This window comes from Castor canadensis, chromosome 6 (genome assembly GCF_047511655.1).
Source record: "Castor canadensis chromosome 6, mCasCan1.hap1v2, whole genome shotgun sequence".
Lineage (NCBI taxonomy): Eukaryota > Metazoa > Chordata > Mammalia > Rodentia > Castoridae > Castor > Castor canadensis.
The window spans coordinates 21453689-21466969 of record NC_133391.1 but is presented as its reverse complement, the minus strand read 5'-3'; the positions used below and the strand labels follow the sequence as shown (position 1 = coordinate 21466969).

The 13281-nt window shown below is 35.3% G+C and overlaps 1 protein-coding gene across 1 annotated transcript in view; it reads left to right on the top strand.

Moving 5' to 3' along the window:
- Etnk1 (ethanolamine kinase 1) overlaps positions 1 to 12476 on the top strand; it is a 49647-nt gene extending 37171 nt beyond the window's left edge. The window contains exons 7-8 of the mRNA XM_020183780.2: positions 6676 to 6749; positions 7064 to 12476. Of these exons, the coding sequence (XP_020039369.2) occupies positions 6676 to 6749; positions 7064 to 7136 (147 nt within the window). The 3' untranslated portion in view covers positions 7137 to 12476. The remainder of the gene's footprint in view (positions 1 to 6675; positions 6750 to 7063) is intronic.
- The last annotated feature ends 805 nt before the right edge of the window (positions 12477 to 13281 follow it).

Sequence of the window (13281 nt, the reverse complement as noted above, 5' to 3'; positions counted from 1 at the left end):
CTTTAAAACTCTTAGTAATATTCCTCATTTAGTATGTCCTCTGAATTTGCGTATGGTTAGTTTTTGAATAAGACTGTATAGTGTTTATTATACTTTGAGGTTCTTATCAACTTCCAGTTCTTCTTCAAGAAACCTTTGAAAACCTTCATTTATTAAGCTAGTTTTTGTCTGAATGTGTGCTTTTCTTGCCTTTTTGTTTGAGAAGTGTTACTGTATTGCTGCAGGGCCTCTGTTGCTGTCTTCAGAGTAGAAAGAATACAGCAGGACACACATAGCTCACTGGTCCTCTCTGAGGTTATCCACTCTCCTTGTGATATACCGTTCTTCTTCACGATTGCTTTGGTAACTTCTGTTTAACCAGCCAGTTTACCACTTCTCTCTTACCAGTTTGCTTACTTGATCTTTACAGCCTTTTATGTCTATGTCACATCTCAAATGTTTGAATGAGGGAATAATTAGAAATGTAGAGTGAAATAAAAACAAACCATTATTCTTTTTTTTTTTTTTACCATTATTCTTTCTCCTTTAGCATCTTGCATGCATGCCTCAGACTGTTCTAGTCATCAGCCTTTTCCCTCACTGATAAAAAACACGGTTCTGATAAGGTTTACTAATAATGACCTAATTGCTAAATTCAATTTAAACTTGTTAGTCCTTACCTTACTTGATCTGTGTAAAGACAGCATTTATCATTGATTTTAAAAATTTTCCTTGCCTTTTGTGATACAGTTCTGCTCTGTATAGTGACATAGGGCGATGATTAAAGGATGATTTCAAGAATCATATGGCTTATTACCATACAAAAAGAATTTTTACCCCTTAGGTTCATGGTGCTTCAGGAATGGGAGAATAATGTGAACAAATCTTGCAGGGAATATACTTGACAGACGAGGTACATAATGAATGAGTTCCAAGACGATTAAAGCCCAGTCACTAGGTTAGGATGAAAACAGCCTTCAGTGGAAAGTAAAGTCTAGTCAGAGTGAGGTATGCCCTTTTACTAGTGGTTTTCAGAAGAAAGTGGTTTGACCAGCACAGTGGAGATGCACAATGCCACCTAAGGTCCCTTGGTGCTAGAGGGCAGTGTGAGTGTTGGCCTCTGTATCCAGGCTTCAGGACTCCAAGGCCAATTGCAGCCTGTGCTCTGTGTTCAGCAGTCAATACCTAGTGTGGCCTGTCACAGCCTAAGCTCTCCAAGTATGAAACTCTTAGTTTTAGCTGTGTTTTAAAAGTTAGTAGTTTGGGTTAGTTACTCACATTAGAATCTGATAAGATGTTCCTTATCCTGCGGGGGAAGGAAGATGGGTACTTCCCAAGGGGCTGGGAAGTTCACTCAATCCTGAGGGAGAATGCACTTCCAAGCTCTTTTCTATAGACAGTGTCTTACTCTGTAGCCCAGGCTGGTCTGGAACTCCCAGTTCTCCTTCTTCAGTCTCCTTAGTGCTTGGATTACAGGCACACACCATGCACTTCATATTATTTTAAATGCAGGATGACCCCTGATTTTTCAGTTTTCTCCACTACAGAACAAATTTAGTAGGAAGTGATTATCACTGTTTACCATATGAGGAATTAAATTCAACATACTTATGAAATATATCTTTTAAAAAATAAACTCATCATGTGGTAAGACAAAATACCGTTTTTTAAAATGAAAACAGTTTTCTAGAACAAAAAACAATTGGTTAGAATTAACGTTGTTTTACACTTTGGCAAATTTCTTGTATATCTATAATATAATATCTATAATATAATAAGGAATAGCTAGCTTCCCCTACAGTCCAAATGGCAAGTCTGTTTAGTGCTGATCACAACATGTAGTATAATTTGTTTAAACTCTAGTCCCTTAGAATTTGTTGGTTTGCTTGGACGGTCTCTTTTATCCGTGCATAGTTTTGTAGTTTTAACATTATTAGTGATTTGGAAAATACTGATTAATTGAATTGTATAGGTCTAGCAAATATTGACACATCTCATTATATATTTAAAAATGACAAACATTGATGTCACTACAATTGTCCTCAAAAACTTATCATACTGCATCGAGAAGCTGTTAGGCTCACACAATAAAATACAACTTTTTTCAAGTTTCAATTTTAACGTGTAAACTCATGTTTTATTGTTGGCAACAAATACTATCAGTTATTTGCGTTAAAATGACGACTTTGTTTTCTGTATTTGAGAAATGTCTGCCATATACCAAGATCTGATAATTTTAGTTCTTAGGTTTTTTTTTTAAATAAAAATGTTATTTCCATTAAATCTGTGCCAATTCAACTCACAATTCCAATGTATAAGTGGTTTTCCTGAGGCAGCCATTGTATTTTGGATATGTAGGTATGTGTTACCTGTCCTTCCCGGTTCCACTCCACAAGTGTTAGAACACTGTGTACAAAATGTGCACTTCATTGCTCTTACTGTGAGTGTGTTGATGAAGAGTTAGGTTGGTTATGTTACAGTAGCGGCAGCTTACCTACCATTTCCCTCACTGTTATTTGTGAGCCATTGGTGCAAATGTTAACACAGTTAAAAGGTAAGCAGCATTTTAATATTATTAAGAAAACCAGTTTTGGACACTAGAAGCCTCCCTTGGGCTCATGGACTGCTTTATGAGTCACTGGTTTAGACTTTGAAAAGAAATTTGTCTAATAATTTCTCAATACCTGAGACATTTAAAAAACACTTTGTCATTTTTATTCTAATTTCATCTAATAATAAATGTAAGCACTACTACATGCCAAATGAAAATGCTACTTTATGTGTTTTACAAGTGAGAAGGCAAAGGCACACAGAGGTTAATTAAGTTGTGCATAGCCACACTTCAGAGCCCAGCTTTTCTTTTTTCTCCTTGTGGTGCTGGACTTTGAAACCAGGGCCTTGTGCGTGCTAGGCAAGTGCTGTACCACTAAGCTACATTCTCAGACTCTCCTAATCCCCCCAGCACCCCCTATTTATTTATTTGTTTGTTTGTTTGTTTATTTGTTGGTAGATCTGGAGTTTGAGCTCAGGACTTTGTGCTTGTAAGTAGGCACTCTACTGCTTTGAACCACACCTCCAGTCCATTTTACTCTGGTTATTTTTTTGGAGATGGGGTCTGGAGAACTGTTTGCCCAGGCTGGTCTTGAACTTCCATACTCCTCATCTCAGCATCCCAAGAAGCTAGGATTATAGAGTGAGCCACCTGTGCTGGCTAGCCCTTGTTTTTTTTTTTTTGAGACAGGGTCTAACTATGTAGCTCACAGGCCTTGATCTTGCTATATAGCTCAGACAGGTAGGTTCTCCTGCCTCCCTCTTCCAAGTGCTCGCATTATAGGTGTGAACCACCATGCCTAGCCAGAGCCCAACTTTTTTTTTTTTTGGTAGTACTGGAGTTTGAACTTACAGCTTAGTACTTGCTAGGGTTGCTCTGCCCCCTGAGCCACAGCCCCAGCTTCAGCCCAGATTTTTTTTGTTTTAAGTCATTATGTTCAAGTATATGCGACTTTTAACTGTTTACAGTTCACTGTATTTATTGTTTTCTATATATGATGTATCCTGTTAGTGATATTTTTGGAGGAAGACAAAAGTAAAGAAAATGGAGATTTTTAAGTTAAAAGGTTATTTTTAATTTTTTATTGTGTTATTCCCATTAATCTTTAAACAATCCTGTATGGAATACCAAATGGCTAATATTATTAATAGCTTATAAGGGATAGTTCTAACACTAAAAAAACTTGTAACTTGTTAAAGTCTGTGAAGGGAGTTAGTACTGGGTCTAGGATATGAACCTGTATATCTTGTAATACAAATTAAGAATTCTTTCAGGTACACTGTGTTGCTTCACCCACCGAATTAGGGTTTTTAAAAAAAAATACAAAGGTCACTACTGTTGTGATTTTTTTTTTTGTGTTTATTTTTTTCTTCTTTAGAGGCCTTTCGCTGAAATTATAAAACCCTATCTCTTTTTTTTTAATATTGTTATTCATATGTGCATACAATGCTTAGGTCATTTCTCCCCCCTGCCCCCACTCCTCCCTTACTACCCACTCTGCCCCCTCCCTCTCCCCCCACCCCTCAATACCCTTATTTCTAATTTTGTTGAAGAGAGAGTATAAGCAATAATAGGAAGGAACAAGGGGTTTTGCTGGTTGATATAAGGATAGCTATACAGGGAGTTGACTCGCATTGATTTCCTGTGCATGTGTGTTACCTTCTAGGTTAATTCTTTTTGATCTAACCTTTTCTCTAGTTCCTGGTCCCCTTCTCCTATTGGCCTCAGTTGCTTTTAAGGTATCTGCTTTAGTTTCTCTGCGTTAAGGGCAACAAATGCTAGCTAATTTTTTAGGTGTCTTACTTATCCTCACACCTCCCTTGTGTGCTCTTGCTTTTATCATGTGCTCAAAGTCCAGTCCCCTTGTGTTTGCCCTTGATCTAATGTCCGCATATGAGGGAGAACATACGGTTTTTGGTCTTTTAGGCCAGGCTAACCTCACTCAGAATGATGTTCTCCAATTCCATCCATTTACCAGCGAATGATAGCATTTCGTTCTTCTTCATGGCTGCATAAAATTCCATTGTGTATAGATACCACATTTTCTTAATCCATTCGTCGGTGGTGGAGCATCTTGGCTGTTTCCATAACTTGCCTACTGTGAATAGTGCTGCAATAAACATGGGTGTGCAGGTGCCTCTGGAGTAAGCTGTGTCAGTCTTTTGGGTATATCCCCAAGAGTGGTATTGCTGGATCAAATGGTAGATTGATGTCTAGCTTTTTAAGTAGCCTCCAAATTTTTTTCCAGAGTGGTTGTACTAGTTTACATTCCCACCAACAGTGTAAGAGGGTTCCTTTTTCCCCCGCATCCTGGCCAACACCTGTTGTTGGTGGTGTTGCTAATGATGGCTATTCTAACAGGGGTGAGGTGGAATCTTAGTGTGGTTTTAATTTGTATTTCCTTTATTGCTAGAGATGGTGAGCACTTTTTCATGTGTTTTTTGGCCATTTGAATTTCTTCTTTTGAGAAAGTTCTGTTTAGTTCACTTGCCCATTTCTTTATTGGTTCATTAATTTTGGGAGAATTTAGTTTTTTAAGTTCCCTATATATTCTGGTTATCAGTCCTTTGTCTGATGTGTAGCTGGCAAATATTTTCTCCCACTCTGTGGGTGTTCTCTTCAGTTTAGAGATCATTTCTTTTGATGAACAGAAGCTTTTTAGCTTTATGAGGTCCCATTTATTTATGCTATCTCTTAGTTTCTGTGCTGTTGGGGTTCTGTTAAGAACGTTCTTACCTATACCTACTAACTCCAGAGTATTTCCTACTCTTTCCTGTATCAACTTTAGAGTTTGTGGTCTGATATTAAGATCCCTATAAAACCCTATCTCTAAGGTTATCTTTCTCTAATTTAGTATTTCTTGGGAAGTGAAATCTTAATAAAATATTATCAGGTCTAACTGAAGTACACACAGTTATTTATTTATTTTTCTTAAATCAAATTTATTATGTATACTTAAGGTATACAACATGATATTATGGGACTCATATTGGTAGTAAAATGGCTTTAGCCTACCCATCACCTCAATTACCCATTTTTTTGTGCGTGTATTAGTTTTCTGGTATGAGTTGCTGAGACCTCATTTAGCAGGTATCCCAACACAGTACACTGTTATTGTCAGTAACTCTCATGCTGTACATTAGACTTCTAGGCTTGTTCATCCTATAAATCTGCTGCCTTGTCTTCTCTGATTTTCACCTTCTAATTTCCTCACTCACCCCCATCCCACTTTTGTTTTTTTTTTTTCATTTTTCTTTTATTATTCATATGTGCATACAAGGCTTGGTTCATTTCTCCCCCCTGCCCCCACCCCCTCCCTTACCACCCACTCCGCCCCCTCCCTCTCCCCCCCCCCAATACCCAGCAGAAACTATTTTGCCCTTATTTCTAATTTTACGCACAGTTATTTTACAGCTGCCATTCACATAGTAATTTCTTTAAGTCCTAAGTTCATTGTCCACGGGCAGTTTGTAAATCTGCGTTGGTTACATAGAATTGAGCCCATCAAAGTGTTTTCAGATGTTTGTCACTCCTACAGGATTCTTCACTTTCAATCTATTTGTTTTTTCTGAGGTTTGCACTTTCGCTTTTGTTTATATTTTTATATCAAGAAGGCTTTTGATAATATATATGTTATAGGAAAGGCTGTTAGCAATTACAGTCATTAAAAATATTTAGCTGTCAGGCATGGTGGGACAACCTGTAGTCCCAGGATTTGGGAAGCTGAGGCAGGAAAGTCATGATTTCATGTCTAGTCTAGGCTTTGTAGCAGGACCCTGTTTCAAAAAAAAAGACACCTATCTAACATCCATCAGTGCAGATGTTGAACTCTGTTTTATATAAAGCAGATTACAGGAATTAGGCCTTAGTTTATAAGAGATTATACTTTACCATAACCTATTCTAGTATGGACAGGTGTGCTCTGTAGCCGTCCAGTAATACTACATACATTTCAGAATTTTCTGTTTCAGATATTTAAGGTAAGAAAGTATTAGGGCTAGAGAATGTAGCTATGTCGGGGCCCTAGCACCAAAGAAAGAAAGAAAACAAAGTACTGTGCATGGAGCTGATGAAGAAGATGGAATTAGCAGTTTTATATTTGTTTTACAAAATTGTCATAATTCTTTTTCTTCCTTTCTTTTAAGGCTTCGCATTTCTTTTGGGGATTGTGGGCTTTGATTCAAGCCAAATACTCCACTATTGAATTTGACTTCCTTGGGTAAGTGTAATTTTGCTGTATGCATTATATTTCTCTCTACTTTTATTTGAACTGACATTTAGAACTCATAGGGAACATTGCAGATATTATTTTCAGTCAGTTCTTACAAAACTGCATACATTTAATAATTGGCCTCTAATTAAATTTGCTTGTAAGTGCTTTAGTATTAGAAAAGTGTCCAGTAGATGGTGCAATAAACTAAAAATATGTTCTCTGAAATTTCTAAACTTTTAAAAACCAGTTTAGAAGGGTGAGTGCAAATAAAGAAAGTAGTGGATTTCCAACTCTAATTCCGTCATCTGTTTTCTTACCAGGTATGCAATTGTTCGTTTTAACCAGTACTTTAAAATGAAGCCCGAGGTTACTGCATTAAAAGTGCCTGAGTAAAGAAGAGACTTGATTATTCCCAAGTGGTTGAGCAGTGCTTGTGGAGTTTTTTCTTAAATTCCAAAAAGCCAATATTTGTTAAAATTACTATTTAATTTGGTTATCTTGCTTTACAAATTATGCCTCTAAACAAGCAATCTATTTTTTAAATAGACTGAATGATGTCAAGAAATACTTACTGCTGTCAGTATGTGGAGGATTAGAAATTTGCAAAGGTATAAAGATGTCAGTTTAAGCCTTTCTTTGATAATTAGTCTCTGTTACATGTGAATTATTTATTGTAAATTTAACATAATTCTGTTTGTTGAGTGTATGCAATGAGAATGTTCTAGAGAAAAATTTTTGAAGTTTTGTTGATAAGGTTAATTTTAGAAAAAAAAATTCTGGTTGTTCACTGTAACTTTTTTATCTTGATTCTCTGTAAGTAAAATGAATCATTTACTCTTAAAATGCCAGTCACTGGTGTAGATAATTTAGGATGTCATATAAAAATAGCTGTGTAGGAGGGAGAGGTGCATTCACTGTCTCTGTTGGGGTAGTACATCTTTTTGAATTGAATACTGGAAATTATATCTTTTGGGGGGAATACAATGTAGAATTTGTCTCTTTACATAGTTTGGAAATACAAATATATTTACCATATAATTCTGGAATAAGTATAATTACTTACTATTAACAAAATCTGTATTAAATAGTGTTTTCAAGTGCTAAACATGGTCATTTAAGGTACTAGTTTCTGTTTTTAAATTTTTACCTTACGAAATTGTTTGTAACCAAAAATTTTTTCTTAATCGAAATACTGTGTTTTTTTTTTTGTTTATTAAATAATAGCTGGTATTGCTAATTTTTGAGAAACCTGCAAAGTTTATTATATTTGGAAATCAGAAAAATATCATTTAGATTAATTCTTTTTTATCTATTCATATTCATTCCTTACATTTCAGTTTTATGTTTTACTATGGTTCTGTGTCTTTAGAGTAATAGCAAAAGATTACTTGGCACATGTAATTTCAGAGTAATATGTTGAGGCATTTAGTAAAAGACTCAGATAAGGAGGGATTAGGACATTGATCTTGTACACTTAAAGTCTGACAAGTAAGAATGTGAATTAAGCAGAAACACCCATAGTATGAGGGGCTTCTGTTTTCATTTATCTTCTTTTTGTTTAAGTATATTTTTTATACTTAGGGATGTTTAGGGATGAGAGAGAGGCAGCTGTTATATGGAAGTCAATTTGGGGTGGAAAGGCTTCAGGTTTTGAACATTACTGTGGAGTTGAGCAGTTATGGTTAACTTTTCTTAGAAAATTAGTCTGACAAGCTTTGTCCTTTGGTCACAGAAGTGCTCATGTACAAAGTTGGCTTAATGCTTATTCATATTTCAAATCTGCAACTACAAATTTATCCTCTGAGAAATTGTCTGGTGAGTCTGATGTATTGTAAATGATTTACATTCTCTAGACAAGTGCTTTAAAATATGTGGACTGTCTCATGATATTTAAAGCTAATTAAGTAGAAACACTTAAAGACCATTTTAAATGGTAAATTCTAGTTACATATTTAGAATTTTAAAATATGTTTGTGTCTTCAACAGTGTTAGACCAAGATTTGGTTTCTACCTCCCCAATGTTGTAAATGTTCACTTTGTTTTTATAAACCATATTACTGTAAGATCAATAAAATTTTGCCTAGTTGATTAAGTGGAACCAATTAAGTAATTAATAGCTTTTTACAGTGATAAAGTGAACGTACACAATTGTTTTTGGTGGAATGCTCATCTGTGGTTGGAGTGTTATCACAGAGTGGCGAATATGTCATTCTCTTGAGCTTTTGCTTTCTGCCTTTTAAAGCACAAGAGAATATAGCTTCTGGAACTATAAGAGGAGAGGAGGTCATTTTTCTACCTTATTTCATATTCTTACTTCAAACTCTTCCAGATAGCGATCCACTGAGCCATTCCTGGTAGCCTATGCGTAGCTACTCACTGTGACACTGCTGTGAATATTTGGGGAGATTCATGTGGAAGTGAAGAGAGCCTGGGAAAAGCTCTCACTTTGACCTGTAAGTAGGCAGTGGGTCTTGGGAACAAGTGCAGATATTCAAAGTTTGTTCCCACCGTTTGGCTAGATTTTGGATTTTAGATTTCAGATGCTCCTACTTCTGTACAAGTTGTTGGGATCATGGTACAGACTAGCAGTAGGATTCAAAATTACTTCCCTTTAATGTTGACCATTTAAGGGGTTCTTAAAGGAGGATAAGTCTCAACAGTACTCTAAAATTTTTCCCCGGGCTTGCTAAGATATCAGTTGCCTTTTTATGTTAAGCTAAGGAACTTGAATGCCTTACCTAATTAATCACCTGGTAGTAAGCTCATTTTGTAGATATGAAATGGTTGTTAGAAGTGGCATTCATGTATGTTCAGTGTTAGTCAATAGACCATAGTGGCCTGGATGCTTTAACAAGCAAAATTCCGTATTATTCCCCCTGTCCTCTTTCCCTTACACACTTGTGTACTCTTACCTGACCAATGATATTTGACTTTTTTCTCTCCTGATCCCTTGCTACCACCATTTTCTGGAAATCACAGATGTGGTAGTAAGTCAGTCATATAATTGAGCACAAAACTTATCAACTAGGTCTGCCTGGAATGTATATAAAAACAGTGTAAATAAAAATTTGTAAGTCAGTGTGATTTATATCTTGCATATGAGATTGTTTTGCATTCTCTTCCTTTTGTAGAAGTTTTTCTGTCAGGAAATGATCCAGCTCATTGGTTTTAGACTGGGACTAGCCAATAGTCTGGCTGCACAGTGAGATAACAGGAACTGGAAGTAGCGTTTGTTGGCTTTGGTTAATGTTGTGCTTATTTATTTAGCCTCTCAGTGCCTAATAACACTTCTCTCTTAGTTTGCCATTTATTTTTGTGACGTTAGATTCCTGGAAGCAGTGAATTTATATATTGTTATATTAAGAGAGCTTCATTCTTTGAAACATGATTTGAAGCTAAAGGAAAGTAAAAATATCATTTAATGATTGCAAAGCTTTTCCTGTTTTCAGGGCTGTTAGCATTTTCTCTGAAAAAGTTTGAAATTTAGCGTGAATCTAAATCTCATATATATACATATATGTGTATGTGTGACATCTCTTAGTTTAAGCAAGCATCGTTCAGTAAAAGACAAGACATGGTGATCTTTTAATGGCAAATACTCCCATTTTTTGCTGAAGTATCTATTTTAACTTCATAGAAATGTCACTAAAGCTTCCATACTTAAAGAAAAAGTTTCCCCAAACACATTACACAGAAGCCGCTATATAATTTTATTATGAGTTCATTGCTTCATAATATAAATAAAAATACTGTCAGTTTGATCTGCTCTAAATTACCTTTAAACATTCTGTGCTGCATTCTCACATTAATTAGTCATTCAGGGTACAAGCATCAGCAGTGGCTGGCCCTCACAGAGTTGTGTATTGGCAGTGGCTTGCAGCACTTTACACAGAGGCAAAGCTAGTGACTGTTGTGCACAGAGGGGAAAGAATGACACGTTTGGGGTAAACTTCGCTTTATCTCTATTTTGTAATGGATGTGGTCTGGTTTTTCCTCTTTGGTCAAATAAATTTCATAATGAACTTTTACTGAGAAATTCAGTTACACATTAAGGCACTCTGTTTTGATTAAAAAGAAGGTACAGGTAATATTGAGGCACCTTGTGTGATTGCAGTGTCAGGACTTGGGTTTGATGTTTTTAAACAGAAAAGTATATCACTTTTACTGCAAATCAATTTTTCCCTGTTTTTGGAACTTAGTTTGTGTGTTGCTTTAAAAGATAATACTTGGGGATTTTGTATTACTTTGAGTATTTGAAAATGTTGAACAGTAAGATCTGTAATGCTAGGTTTGATTATCCTGGACAGTTTTTACACTGAAAATTTTTACTTGTGAGTCATCATATAATATGAAAAGAAAATATGAACTATTTGGATTGGAGAAAAATTGATGCTGATAAGCACTATAAATTCTTTTGATTTGAGGCAGCCAAAGTCAGATTTTTAGTAGGCATCTCTCTGAAATTTTCTTTCTTTTATGTATTTTACATGCTTATTATACCAGTACTCATTATGAATCCTACAACTATTTTACTTAGGAAAAAATTGCTCTCTAAAACATTCCTAATCTCGTTTTTTGGTTATCTTACTAATGGTATTTTGGATACCATTAATTATTTTAAACAGTAAGTCACTAGATGTTTATGCAGAATTGAAAATACCACATATTTTGTTTCAGCCAGTAAGTGAATAGTGAAAAAAGAAAACAAGCAGATTGGATTCATAGGCTTTCCGTTTGTTAAATTTCAAAACTCCTAATAAGGAGCTTTCAGAGAGATTGAAATCCAGTGGTGTCCATATATTACCACCTCCTGTGACTGGAAAAGACCCCAAAAGCAGTGGAGGAGATGAGAGTGTGTGTTGCTGCTTTAGTTGTGCTTATGCTGCTACTTCAGTACAGGTAGTAACATGCTGAAACTGTTTCTGTTGAATAACCTGACCTAATTTTCTGTGTTTATCTATACTGAACTAACTGTAAACCTATGGAATCTGCAAAGAAGAAACATTTCGACTATACTGTATTTAGGAGCTTTTACACGGCTAGGTCAACCTTCCATGACGTGAAGTATTTGAATTTTTAAAATATACTGTTATTCCAAGGAAGAAGGCACGGTATTATCTCATGTGCAAGGAAAAAAAAGAATAAATGTCATTGCGTTAGCTGTATGTTGAATTGGAAGATTGTGGCATAGAGCTTAAATTTGTGTATCAAATGTGAAATCTATAGTAGTATAATGCTGCTTTGTATATACTGTAAGTGCTACAAATAGTCTCAGCACTGAAAATGCATTGATACCTCTCAAATGAATGCAACTTTTGATGTAGGTGTTTCGATATGCCTCAGAATGCCTCTTGAGTGTCTGAGAATTTGTTCATCTGTTTGCTAATGGAGATACTTCCTGGATTTTTTTGGTTGCATATTTTCATGTTTAAATTTTAATTTTTACCACTGTGTTAATTTAAGTGAAATTTGTTCTGTGGATAAAATGGCATTGCTAACGAACATTAAAAACAGCCTCATTCATGTAACTGCCTAAGTGAAAGTACATTTTCGTTACGTGTTCATGAACTTTTAATGAAGCTGTTTTTCTGTTTAAACATGAGTGATGTTTAGGCTTTATTTCTGTTTAATAAGGCTTTACCATTGATTAAATGAAGGAATGTATCTTTTTGAAGAGGTTTATATTCTGTAAATAAAAATTGGTTGTAACAATAAAGTTGGGTTCTAACTACAGTGTATCCATAAATTTGTTTATTGTCTCAACTTATTTTTGAGATTTTCTTTTGTAGAATGTCTAGAAATACAAGCCTTTCCAGAGTTAGTACATAAATGTGTATTTTAAGTGATTATTTAAAATTTTCATTTTCTAGTATTACACTGTCAATTTTTTTTAAAGTATACTTTTGAAAATTTTGCCTAGTGTGAACTAATTTAACTTACAAATTCTGTGTACATGTTTTAGAAAGTCATTGCTGTTCTAATAACTCCACTATATTTTGTGTTAATCACTCTTCAGATTTCTGTTTCATCTAATGGATTATCTGTTTCTGCACTTGTTCATGTTGGTGTTAAAATTGTCTGAGAATTGCTTGCGGGGGTGGGGTGAGGTGGGGTGGGGATCCTCTTCAGATATGGTTCCTGTGTCCTTTTTCAAATGCCCTCAGTCTTTTTTTCTGAGTACTTCCTTACTTTCTAGAAAAACAAAACATTCTAGACTCATCTTGTACCTTCCCTGCCTCAGCCCTGCAGTCAGATATTTTTGTAAGGAGTCTGGTTTTCCTTTAAAAAGAATGGTGTTTAGAAACCAAGCTCTGAGAAGTAGGTATGCTCATTGCTTCTGGGATGTCACAAGTTCCTTTACATGGCAGAGCAAGGAAGTACACACACAAACATTTATGTATAATACATACTATTTTAGAAATTGTGAGTCTAGTCTGACACCTTAATTTCTGTGCTTGATCTTAGCCAGAAGTTAGAGAACAATACTAGTATTGAATCCACGTGCTGAGGTTTTCCTTCACTTTGCTTTTTTTTTTTC